This window comes from Mus caroli, chromosome 4, assembly GCF_900094665.2.
Source record: "Mus caroli chromosome 4, CAROLI_EIJ_v1.1, whole genome shotgun sequence".
NCBI lineage: Eukaryota > Metazoa > Chordata > Mammalia > Rodentia > Muridae > Mus > Mus caroli.
In genome coordinates this window covers 37,590,176-37,603,358 of record NC_034573.1, presented here as the reverse complement: position 1 = coordinate 37,603,358, position 13,183 = coordinate 37,590,176, and the positions used below count along the sequence as shown (strand labels likewise).

At 48.9% G+C, this 13,183-nt stretch overlaps 1 protein-coding gene across 1 annotated transcript; it reads right to left on the bottom strand.

The window, feature by feature from the left end:
* Window positions 1-407: 407 nt before the first annotated feature.
* On the bottom strand, window positions 408-6,634 carry Ca9 (carbonic anhydrase 9). Its single transcript, XM_021161519.1, has 11 exons — window positions 6,278-6,634; window positions 5,341-5,370; window positions 4,918-5,088; window positions 4,656-4,798; window positions 4,481-4,573; window positions 3,491-3,557; window positions 1,820-1,977; window positions 1,527-1,662; window positions 1,366-1,392; window positions 870-951; window positions 408-758 (listed from the first exon to the last, which is right to left on the bottom strand). Exons 1-11 carry the CDS (start codon window positions 6,615-6,617, stop codon window positions 692-694), a joined length of 1,314 nt encoding a protein of 437 aa, XP_021017178.1. The 5' UTR covers window positions 6,618-6,634; the 3' UTR covers window positions 408-691.
* Window positions 6,635-13,183: the final 6,549 nt, after the last annotated feature.

The following is a 13,183-nucleotide window of genomic DNA, read 5'->3' as shown; positions in this document are numbered from 1 at the left end:
AGCACTCGGGAGGCAGAGGCAGGTTGATCTCTGAGTTCAAGGCCTGCCTGGTCTACAGAGTGAGTTCCAGGACAGCCAGGGCTACATAGAGAAACCCTGTCTCAAAAAACCAAAAAAAAAAAAAAAAAGAGAGAGAGAGAGAGAAGGGACTAGAAGCTTAGGTCAGTGATAGAACACTTGCCTAGTAGGTAAGACCCTGACTTCAAACTCCATCACCATACATACACAATTCAAGGCCAGTCTGGCTGCATAGTAAGATGAAGGGGTGTGTAGCTCAGTGGTAGAGCATTTGACTGCAGAGTAAGATGGAGGGGTGTGTAGCTCAGTGGTAGAGCATTTGACTGCAGAGTAAAAGCAAGCATTGTGGGGTGGCGGTGGTAGTGGTACATACCCTCAGTTCCGGCACTAAGAAGGCAGAGGCAATCGGATTTCTGAGTTCAAGGCCAGCCTAGGCTACAGAGTGAGTCCCAGGACAGTCAGGGCTACACAGAGAAACCCTGTCTTCAAAACCATCAAAACCCAGCAAGAATTGAGTCCAATCTTGCTTTTTCACTGTTAGTTCCTATCACAGTACTTTAAGGAAAGAAGAAAGTTAAAAAGATGGAAATGATTTCGTAGTGGTTAAAAAGGAGGCTGTATAACAGGCAGGACCGGACGAGATTTCCAGATTCCTTTAGCTGCTTTCTCCTTATTAGGCTCCAGTTTCTGTCATCTCTGCCGGACTGTAGCTAACTCTATCTTTGGTCCCACTTCTGTGCCTACAGAACAAGGAACGAGAATCAGAAAGCCGACTCTGCATGAGAGCTCATTTGCAGTCTGGGAATTCAGGGTTATACAATAAGGCTATGCCAAGGGAGGGTCATAGATACCTTTGCTGCCTCCTCAGCTGCAGAAGGAAGGCGATGCTGGTGACAGCAAAGAGAAGGCCAAACACCAAGGCTAGGATGTCACCTGGAAGGGGAGAAGGGGCTGCTTCTGGGGATGCCAGGGGATTCCCTGTAAGCTGGCTTCCCATACTCCTGCCTGACCCCTTTCCCCAGTGAGTGTTCAGGCAGCCCCCAGGGCTTCGGTCTGCAGAACAGGCCATCTGGAGGATGGAGGCAGATAGTGAGAAGGGTTAAAGCACTCTTCTCCCTTCCAGCAGCTAGGTGAAAGGTGCCTTGGGGGAGGGGTCTCACAGGAGAATTCTGGAGCCTCAATCAGACAACTAAGCCAGAGGTGCAGGTCTCTTACTTGACCGATCACATCGATTTGGGGATCAAATCTATTCTACAGAAAAAGTAAAGACTAGCTCCTGGGCTGAAATACTAAAAGGGTGTGGCCCCCTCCCGCCACCGGCACCAGGAACAAGGGACCCAGACTCACCAGCAGTGAAGCAGGGACTCACATGGACTGAAGAGATAAAAGGAGACATTAGAACCAGGGGCCATGAGTACCTGGGACAGGCTGGTACAAATGAAGACACAGGAAGGGGCAGGACCCCTGACTGGGGATATGGCAACGTGGGCTATCAGATAATTGGGCACCTGGCTCAGGGCTGCTATCCTCTGCAGCAGGGAAGGAAGCCTCAATCGTTCGCCCATTCAAGGGTTGCGTGGCTCGGAAGTTCAGTTGTAGCCGAGAATCACGAGGTCCCCACAGGGAAACGGAGAGAGTATGGAGCTGGGGAAGTGGGGGTCGATGGATAGTACAGGCTCAAGACAAAAAGAAACAAGGGGCTCCCAACCCTCTGTCTATCTTTACTGCATGGCCCCTTCCTCGTTTCTTCCCACATTCCCATTTTCCAACACCCCGGGTCAATACCACGCCCCATTCTAACCTGCTTAGCGCTCAGCTTCACTGTCTCATTAAACACAGTCCAGATGACCCCCTGGCTGCAGGGAGGTGTGGTCAGAGACCCTTCATATCGGTAGTAACGGCTGAGGTCCGAGGGCAACAGTGCAGATACATCCAAACCTGGGATCTCAATCTTGGAGCCTACGGATTGGGTTTGTGTTGAGGTCTCACCTAGATCACCCCTGCCTCCTCACCACCCCCCCCCCACCACCACCCCTCCGCTGCTGCCCCTTGGAAGCTTTTGGGACAAGCATAGTCTCAATGCTTCTTACTATGTGTGGATAATCCAAAAGGAAGTAAAGGGCTTTGGGCAGTTAGAGGAGGCCTTGTACTGCTGAGCCATCTCTCCAGCCTCAAGCCAAAAGCTCATAAGCCCTCCTGTGGTACCTTCAATCATCTGAATACACAACTGCTGACTTAACCCCAGACTGGAATAAAGCGGAATTGGAATGTAGCTCGGGGAGGAGGGGTGCCGGGGGCGGGGCGGGGGGGGGCAGCAGAGGGGTTATTCTATCTACTGAGCACACTCCCGTGGATACACAGACAAGTAGAATAACTTGTAAATACATGTAATATTGCAACGATAAGAAACAGACACAAAAGTTCTATGAGTTCCAGTTTATCAAAACACCTAAAAAGTCTAGTAGAGTGAGGTTTAAAATGGCTCAGTCATGGAAGGGAACAAGCTTTTTGACCAAAGTGTTTTTGCAGCTCTGGACCTAAGGCTTCATGCATGCTATGTTCTTGCTCTACTCAGAGCTATAGCCCTAGCCTTTTTTTTTTTTTTTTTCTTCTTCTTCTTCTTCCAAATACTATCTATTTAATGTATGTGAGTACACTGTAGCTGTCTTCAGACACACCAGAAGAGGGCATCAGGTCTCATTACAGATGGTTGTGAGCCACCATGGTGGCTGGGAATTAAACTTTGGATCTCTGGGAGAGCAGCCAGTGCTCTTAACCACTGAGCCTTCTCTCTCCAGCCCCAGCCCCGGTCTTTATGATCTCAGGTAACCTAGGCTGGCTTGGTGAGTACCCAACCTCCCAAACGTTGGTATTATCAGCATGCTCTTCCATGACCCTGCTCAAAATCATTCATAAGCCAGGCAGTGGTGGCACACACCTTTAATCCCAGTACTCAGGAGGCAGAGGCAGGCAGATTTCTGAGTTCAAGGCCAGCCTGGTCTACAGAGTGAGTTCCAGGCAAGCCAGGGCTACACAGAAAAATCCTCTCAAAAAACTAAAATAAGAAAAAATATATAAATATAAATATTTGATATTTATAAATGATAGACAGTTCTCAAACAAAAAAAGTTTAGCTTTCCATACTCAGTCTTATAAATTTTAACATTTTCTTTGGCTTGTTTTCTCTATTTTGCTTTTTGTTTTGTTTGTGTTTGAGGCCAGGTCTTACTGTGTAACCCTGGCCAGCCTGGAACTCACTCTGTAGACCAGGGAGGCCACCATGGCCAGACTTAGCTTTGCTTGTTTTCGTAATGTTATTTTCTGTTTGGCTTTGATTTCTAATTGTCAAGCCTGTGGACGGTAGTTTTCCTATCCCCTTGTGTTTCTCATCAGTTTAGCTATCACCAGTCAGAGTCAGTTCACCCTCAGCTCCCTCCATCTATGTTCATGGTTCACTGGGCAAGCCACCAACCTTCCTCCGAGATTTCTTCCAAGTGGGACAACAACTGTTCGTAGACACTGTTTTCTTCTGGGCTCTCCTGCAGGGGTGAACATGGGGTATAGTGCAAGGCTGATTGATACCCATTTCTAGGACTACAGCTAGAGGCCTGGACATGGGATGGGGTTCCCATAGTCTTTCCCCGTTCCTCACCTCTAAGGATGCTGGGGAATATACAATCTTATTCAAGTTCTATTACTCTTGCTTTGCAAATGAATTAGCAATGGCAAACTGAAGGGGAGAAAGTTTCCCAGGCTGCCTGGCCCTCGAGATCTAGGTTCTGCTAATTTACACACACACACACACACACACACACACACACACACGTGCGAGTGCGGTGGTTTCCTGAAGAAGACCATCATGTATATTGTACTTGGGCTGCCTCTGCGCTCACTTTAATAACTCACTCCTGCACACCTGCTCCTGAGGAACTTCCCTGAACTTTGTGCTGTGAACGTCACACTGGTGAGCCTCATAGGTGTCCACACTTCCTGGCTTCCTCCCACCTTGAAGTGTGCATTCTTGATTACAGGTACAAAGAGGTCACTGAATACTGTACTTTGTGAAGGGGAAGTGAGGGGCCACAGAAGCAGCAGAGAAATGGCTCTTCCCGGGCCTAGCTTGTTGCTGTGGCACTCCCTAACTGGTCCGTACTTCAGCCTTGCTCACGCTGACCTCTCTCTGTGCGGTATTCCTCCTTGTTTCCCACCAGTGAAAGATTTAAGTTTCGCCTCCTCTGTGGCCACTATTTTTTCGTGTTCGTCACTTATGACTGTCAGCCAGCCTTCCTCCTAAAGGAAGTCTTTTGGTAGTCTGCTTTCTGGTTCCCTGCTGGTGCTGAGTGAATGAACGAAGGAGTGAATGGGGCTGAGAGCTAATTGACCAGCTTGTGCTTGTGCTTGGAATGGTGTCTCTGCTAGCCAGATGCATGAACCCACAGGACGTGAGTGTCAAATAGGGTACCTGCAGAAAGGCAGCCAAAACTGCCAGGCCTCCTGGGCGGCCCAAGGCTTCATGAAGTTCTGAGAAAGCAGTACTGAGGTGCACCACGTGGATCTAGAGAGGATGAAAGGATCAGAGAGCCGCCAGACCTCTGATCATACCCTCTTGGTTCCTCTTGGGACAGCCCAGTCCCCACCTCAGCAGGGAAACGGTGACCATTGACTGTGTGTTCTGAGCCTGGGTGATCTGAAGTTCCCCAGTGTAGATGCAACTGCAGGGCCCGGTATTCCTGCCCAGGTCCCAGAGCCATCTTCAGCCCCGGCGGCAGAGTCAGCTGTACTGCGTGGGGAATGGCAAGTGAGACGTCTACCCACAGGTGAGCGTGAGCGCCAGCAGAACTCCGAAGTGCACAGCTTGATTGCCACTCCCCTCCATAGGTCCCGCCCCAGACACCTCACCCGTGTGGCCATTGTTGGATAGGCTCAGTTCCGGGAGAGGCTGGAGCTCATAACCCAGTAGTTCCAGGGGTTGCAGAGTGCGGCAGAATGTGGTGCGCTCCAGGCGGATGTCTACAGGGGACTGAAAGCGGCCAGCACAGGCTGGGGACACCTGGGGCCAGAGTAGGGTGCCTGGGATGAGAGGAAAAGGTGCAAGAAGTCTAGCGATTAGGACAAGAACCGTTAGGATAAGTGAGGGGTGGAGTCAGGACGCTTGGAGATGGGGTGGGAGAAGGGGGGCGCTCCAGGGACCGGCGTGGGAGAGTGGGGGGGGGCATAGAGTAGGACCTGGGTCCAGTCTAGGGCTACTACTGGGAATGTTGGTGCGGCAGATCACCAGGGCTGGACTCCCAGATTGGGTCTGTGTAGCCGGCGGTGTCTTACCTCCATAGCTCCAAGGACTGTGGCCACCCCCTGCATAAATGAGAAGAATTAATAAGCCCACTCTTACAGCCCAGTCCCTTCCCAGTGCCCAGAATAAAAAAAAAAAAAATCCCCTCCCGCTCTGGCAGGGGGCCTCACAGCCCCGGAGTGTAGCAAGGCTGGTGTGAAGCACAGTGGACTACCACCAGCCAGGACACCGCCACCGCAGGAGCCATCAGTAGCCCTACCGATAGTTTGCAAACTAGGGTCTGTAGCGCATGGCTTCAGTTTGAGACCCAAATCATCGTTCTTTTTCCCTTACTCACCCACCTTCCCACTCATCCCTCTTTCCTGTCTAAAGTTCCTGGCTTAGAGCCAAGTACGGTGGCACACACACCTGAAATCCAAGAACTCGGAGGAAGAAGAGGGTAAATGGCAGAACTAGTTCAAGGCCAATCTGATCTACACAATAAGACCTTATCTCACCCTCCGCCCCAGAGCAAACCAAACTTCCTCCACCTGTCTTTTCCCATACGTCAAACCATAGGTGAGTAACGGCTGTGAGCTCCTTGTGTGTCTTCCAGAAACCCCCTTCTCTTCCCTTTTCATCTCTGTCTCTCTGTGTCTGTGTCTGTCTGTTTCTGTCTCGGTCTGTCTGTCTGTCTGTCTCTCTCATTCTCTCTACCTCCCTCTCTTCATACACACACACACACACACACACACACACACACACACACACTTATTTTCCCCCTCTGTCCATTCCCAGTTCTATTTCCTCTTCAATTTCCCCCTATTCTCGGCTTTTTTCTTCTCTCCTTTTAGAGGAGAAAGACTACCTATTAGAGCACAATTGCCAAATGCTCTCAGCTAGCGTTGCAAGGGAGAGGGGGGAGTGTTGGGGGAGGGGGCAAGGCATAAACTTACCTGAGCCTAGATTTGGAAGTTAATGACCACTTACCTTTTTCATCCCCGTGGGAACCTTGACTGTGCTCAGGAGCCTCAGGAGTCGATAGATCCTCTAACCCGAGGGACTCCTCCATTCTGTCTTCAGAATTAACTTCAGGTGGATCCTCCCCACCGGGTGGATCCGCCTCTTCAGGTGCATCCTCTTCACTGGGCAGAACATCCACGCCCAGCTCATCCTCCCCGGATGAACTGTCTCCCAAGGAGGGCTCCCCCTGCATCCCGGACAGGCCCTGGGGCTGAGCAGACACTTGGAGCAGCAGGAACAGCAGCAGCTGCGCAGTAGGAGCTGGGGTCGACAAAGGGGCCCAGGGGCTGGGGCCCAGGGAAGCCATGCAGCTGACTGGGGTGTCCCAGGACACACTGTGGACGGGCTGTACGTGCATCGGAAATAGGAGCTGGGTAGGGGAGGAGCAAGCCTTGAGGGGAGCAGGCTGACTCACAGTGCCCTTTTGTAGAGATGGAGCCAAAGTCCCACAGGTTCTGTCTGGCCCTATGCCCCCTCCCCGATATCAAAGCCCGGACATTGGTGCGGTAATGGGTAGGGTTGGGGTGAGGGGCAGGTGTGTTCATAGGCAGAAAGAAGGTTATCAGGATCACCAGCTCAGCTTGGAACCCAAGGCACCACCTGGCACTGTATAGGTTCTCCCTGGCACCACCCAGCTCCTGGCCTCTGCTAGGCCTGGCCTGCTTCCCAGCCCTGGCAGGGCAGGGGAAAGAAGGAAGCTGGGCCCCCGTGGAGTTGGGCTGAGAAGGCAAGAAATCCATGCATGTATCCTGGCCCAGTCAGGTCTTGGGTAAAGAGGCAGGTTAAGACCCTGGAGGAGCCTAGGGTTGAGTAGGTGGAGGGGCTCACAGCTAAGTAGAAGGCAAATTTGAACATGATTATTTGAGTCTACATATGAGACTCTAATGGTTACCCCCACTGCCTGCCAAAGTCTGACCACTTTATTTCCCGACTTCCAGGTCTTCAAAACCTCACCCAAGAAACCAGTCTTGTCTCTTGCTCTTCCACCTAATGTTCTGGTCAGATAATTTGTATGTGTGTGCTCCTGCACGCATGCACTTTTTTGCTTTGTTTGTTTGTTTCTTTTTCAGTGCTGGAGACTGACTCCAGGGGGCCATGGGTGCCATGCAAGCACTCTTTCACTGAGCTTCACTCCCAGAGCTAAACTAGTCATTCTTCTCTCCAAACTCTGCACTGCCTTTGTGAATCTCCGTCTTGGTGCCCAGAATGCCATGCATGTTTGCACGCCGTATTTGTTTAATACCTACGGTATGTTAGGCACTGGGCTGTGGACTAGGGATGCGGAAATGAAAACGAAGGCTCCTATCTGAGAAGCTCTCACTCCAGTGAGTGAGGACAGATGTCATAATTCTGCCTCAAGGAACTTTGCCACCGAATCTGATGATCTGAGGTGGAACCCCAAAATCGACATGGTGGAAAGAGAGAACCATCTACTACAAGTTGCCCTCTGCCCCCTGTGTGTGCCATGGCACATGCATGTGCACACACACACACACACCAAATAGATGTAAAATAAAGTCTTTTGAAGAGTGTGACAGAGCCCAGTTCTTACATCAGGCCATGTGGAAGACAATTATGAGCGTGGATTTCACAGGCAGCCTGATTCTTTATGAATCAGGACAGAGTGAGAATGGATGAGGCTCCCAATCTGTCCATCTAGTGACCATGTACCAAGTCTTTCCCAGTGTCCTCGACTCTGCTGGTGTCTCCAGGCATGCAGCACAGAATAGCAGACAGCCTTTAGCTCTGCAGCTCCCATCCCCAGGAGATTCCTGTGGCCTCAGCAACTATAAAAGAATAAGGTCGTCTCATCCCGGTATCTAAGATGAGGCAATGAGCATGCACCAGTGTGGGCGTCTAGGTTAATTGAAAGCATTGAGTTATTTTTATTCCTGACACATACAGCTACATCCCATGACTCTAGGTAACCCTGCTATCCCAGCTTCTCTTTGAGAGCCTTCTAGATGATTTCTGATCTAAATAAAAGGTAGTGCCTAGTACAGAAAGGTCCAAGGAACTTTATTTGAGGAACCCAACCAGGTTTAAATTTGGCTATTTTTATTTCATGTGCATTGGTGTTTTGCTTGCATTATATTTCTATGAGGGTGTCAGAATCCCTGGAACCAAAGTTTCAGACAGTTGTGAGCTGCCATGTGTGGGTCCTGGGAATTGAACTCAGGTCCTCTGGAAGAACAACAGTGCTCTTAACCTCTGAGTCATCTCCCCAGCCCTTCACTTTTATTTCTAATGTTTGTAAACCGCCATGGTATTTAATGTTTTCATTATCTTACTTTTCTAAATCCCTTCTATTCTTTGACTCAGCTCCGAGGCAATTTTCTTTGAAGTTTAATTTTTAAGTGTGTGTGTGTGTGTGTGTGTGTGTGTGTGTGTAGATGTGGAGGCCAGAGGACAACTTATGGAATCAGTTCTCTTCTACCTTTATGGAGATTCCAGGGATCAAACTCAGGCTGTCACCGGCCACAGGAGCAGGGAGGACCATGCTGTTAATGGCAGCTTGGGGACTGCATGGATACCTTTCTCCAACACCAATCTCGGCTCTTACTCATTTTCCTTCTTTCTAAATATTCTGAGCATCTCAGTCTTGTCAGGATTTTTGTATGCTTCCTGGTAGCACAAGATCCCACCCCTCTAGACACGTCTCTCCCTTCCTTATAGGCCTCCTGCCATCATGTCAGGCTTGCAAGGCAAGTGGCTTTATCTGAGGAACAATCTTGCTAACCCGAGGAAGCCTTTCTTAACCAACTCTCTGCCCCCTTCTGTCTGGAAGAGTCTAGTGGTGCCTTTGAACCACCACTGTTGCGTGCTTGACTTCAGTTATAATTTTGCTCACAATTCATATTCAGGTGATTTATGACATTTTATCTCCTCTTACTGACCTTGTACTCCATGAGCGAGGGCTCCCGCACTCAGTCTTTTATTCAATAGTTATAATCAAATATTTTCTCCTTGCAGTCATTGTCAATGACTTGGGCCAAACCACAGTGATACCCCGAAAGCACCCATTTGTTGTTGTCTGGGACATGGCCTCACTATGTAGTTCCAGGCTGGCTTGGAACTCACTTTGTAGCCTCAAACCCTAAATAATCTTCTTGCCCAGCCTCCTGTGTACTGGGATTATGGGCATGTACAATCATGCCTACATGAAGTCAGTTTTATGGTACTTCAAATTGTCTGCCTGTCTGACAGTCATATCGCACATCAAAATTTCTATGTCTGAATAAGGCTGTCCTCTATGTACTCACTTAGAAGGCAGCCAGCCAGGGACTCTAGGTTACCTTTCTGGGAGTGGGATATGGTCACCCAGCATGCGCAAAGCCCTGTTGGCCTTTCTGAAGCTAAGGTCAGCACCATGCATGACATTTTGATGCATCTCATGCTCTGATTAATTTGTTGTTTTCAGAACCTTGTATGGACTCTGGCACATGGAAGAAACACTGTAATAAGTGAACTGGATGGACGTGTCAAAGGCAGCCTGTGGGAATAGCTAGTCTAGTCTGGGATGGAGAGGCCACAGGAGCAGAGGGGGTCATACTCTTAACTGGCGCTTGAGGGCTGCATGGATACCTTTCCCCAACGCCGATCTCAGTGTTATTCATTTCCCTTCTTTCTAAATGTTCAGAACATTTCAGTCTTGTCAGGATTGTTGTATGCTTGCTGGCAGTACCATGAACCCGCACCTTTAGGTGCAGCTCTCCCTCCCCTGTGCAGAGATTCCTCTCTGTTTCAGAGCACAGATCTGCTTGTAGGCATAACATTTGGCTATAGTTGACTGACTTTCCAAACGTTCTTCTCTACAGTTCTGTGTCCCTTAGTCTTCTGTCTGTCCATGTGGCCATTCCCCTGGTTTGGGTGGAGATGTGGACTCTGATCCTGGGTCACACCTTTATAACTCAGGAGTCTGCCAAACCCTAAAACAAGTTAGAGCTCTGGGTGCTTGTATCCTGAATCTAACCGGGGCACTCCCTGCCTGGCACAGGGCACCTCCACGGTTGTTTAAAGCCAAGTCTTTGGTCACTGGGATCTGTGTTTCTAGAACCTGGGTTGCAGAAGGCAGAGTTACTCATTGGTAGAGTAGGAGAAAAGCCCCCTTTTCCCTAGTCATGGATTGAAAGCAAAAATTAGAGCAGGTGGTGGTGGCATACTCCTTTAACCCCAGCACTCAGGAGGCAGAGGCAGGTGGATCTCTGTGAGTTCAAGGTCAGCCTGGTCTACAGAGTGAGTTCCAAGACAGCCAGATCTACAGAGAGATACTCTGTCTCAGAAAAGCAATTTTAAAAACAAAAGGAGGAGGAAGAGGAGGCAAACATCAAAGCTGTTTTGAGCTGACCTTTAGTTCCAGCCCATCTCACTTTTATTCTTAGGGCTACCATAAAAATTACCACAGACCCATAAACAACCAGGTGTTTTATGGAAGAGGATTTTTTTATTTTATTTCAAAGTTTCGTAGGCCTTAAGTCTGGAGTGCACTGACAGGACCAGTCTACCTCAGAGGCTCTGGGGAAGCCTCTCTTGTTGCCACTTCTGGATTCTGGTGGTGCACACCTGGAATCCCAGCACTTGCTGGGCAGAGCCAGACAGATCTCTGTGAGTTTGAACTCAGCCTGGTCTACTTAGTGAGTTACAGGCCACCAGGAGTTACATAGTAAAACCCTGTCTCAAAATATAGTAACACTAAAAATAAACAAATGTAACAACAGCAAGCATTCTCAGTTGTGTCTGTGAAGACCCTGTCCAGATAAGGTTACACTTGCAAGTCTGGGGTTGCCATGGATACGGAAATGGACATGATATTATGTGGCCACCATTTAGTCATCAGTGTAGAGGAACTAAAGCGGATGTGTTTCTTTTTTTTTTTTTTTTTTTTTTTTTTTTTTTTTTTTTTTTTTTCGAGACAGGGTTTCTCTGTATAGCCCTGGCTGTCCTGGAACTCACTTTGTAGACCAGGCTGGCCTCGAACTCAGAAATCCGCCTGCCTCTGCCTCCCAAGTGCTGGGATTAAAGGCGTGCGCCACCACCGCCCAGCGCGGATGTGTTTCAAGATGTCCACAGGGTGTCTCCTCAGCCTCGCCCTCTTCTACCAAATGGACAATGCTGCCAACCCCAGTTCACAGTGGGCTCTGTCTCCGGCCCCTCTCCCACCCACCTAGAGAATACTGGTGACATGCTCAAACATACCCAAGACCAATTGCGCCCCAGACATTGACCACTACCACCTCCTCTTTCTCCTCCTCCTCCTTCGATTCTTCCATTTGCCGTGGTGTGTGTGTGTGTGTGTGTTTATGTGTACCACAAGCTGATATGTGGGTGATGGGAACTGAGCCAGGGTCCTCTGCTGGAGCAGCCAGTGCTTTTGACCTCTGAGCCATGTCTCCAGCCCTGCTCTCTGTCCTTGCTGCTTGGGCTTACGTGATCCACATGGCATTATCTGTGCTCGTCCACATCTGAGCTCTACAGACTGTCATTCATTTGCTTCTCTTTGGTTTTGGTTTTTTGGAGACAGGGTCTCACTATGTGATCCAGACTGGCCTCAAATGTGCAGCATTCCTCAGCTTTCCACGTACTGGTATTACAGATGTAAGCCACCAGGCCAGGCTCTCTCTGTTCACCTGAGACAGTGTCGCCAGTTTTCCTGAAGCCCAAACCAAAGAAACAGTCTGGTCCAAACACCCCTCTTCTCCAAGGCTGTCAGGCTGCTCTTCTCTTGTTTTAGTGAAGCATTTTAACATTTTTAAGATTCTTAGAAATGTCAGAGCTGGAGGGAGCTTAGAACCCTGGCAGTCCCCTGCTTCTTGGCTGGGGGCCCAGATTCCTAAGAGCCCAAAATGGGTCTAATGTTTCTTACATTAGTTTTCCAATATGACCTGTATTTTATAGTTACAAAATAGCACATGCTCGAGGCAGGAAATGTGGGGAGACAGAGATGAGCCTTGGGGAATTGAAAACATCTCCCCATCTGTCCTGTTCTCTCTTAGACCCCTAACCTCAGCATTCCACTCTCTGGTGCAAGGAGGCACCCGTTTGTTCCATTATCTTCAGTCTCATCACCCAGACAATAAAGACCACAGCACAGGTTTCTATAGCTCAGCTTCCCAGCCTTCTGTGTTCATTTTTATGCAGAGGGAATCACATTACACAATAGCTGTGTACACTGCCTTTTCCTTCTCTCTTGGCATTCTATTTACTATAACTGCTTTCCCATTTTGATAGTTTTAGAACTTTTTTATATTTAAAAAATTGTGTGTGTGTGTGTATGAGTGAGTGAGTTTTGCCTATGTGTAAGTTTGCGTATCATGTGTATACCTGGTGCCTGACAAAGTCAGAAGTGGGTATCTGATCCCCTGGAACTGGAGTTAAAGATGGTTGTGGGCTGCCATATAGGATCCTCTGGAAGAGTAGCCAGCACTCTTAGCCAATAAATTGTCCTTTTAGCCCCCACCCCCATTTAAAAATATTTATTTTTACTATTTTGAAATTATGTGTGAAAAAAAATGAAATTATGTGTGTATCTGTAGGAGAGATGGCTAGGCAGTTAAAAGTGCTCCCTGCTTTCCCAGAAGACCCAGATTTGATTCCCAGCACCCACATCAGGTATCCACAACAGTCCATGACTCCCTCTCCACTCCTCAAAGTCCTAAGGAAAATTTAGAGCACTCTCTTTTTAATAAGGTGATGCAGTTAGCACAGCAAAGCTTTTGTCTTTTATCTTTTATTGGAATTGGGCAAGGAAAAGGTGAGGAAAGAGACTGAGGGAAGTGGAGGGAGGGAAGACTGCAGTTGGGTTGTTTTGTATGAGGAAAATTAGAGAGAGAGAGAGAGAGAGAGAGAGAGAGAGAGAGAGAGAGAGAGAGAGAG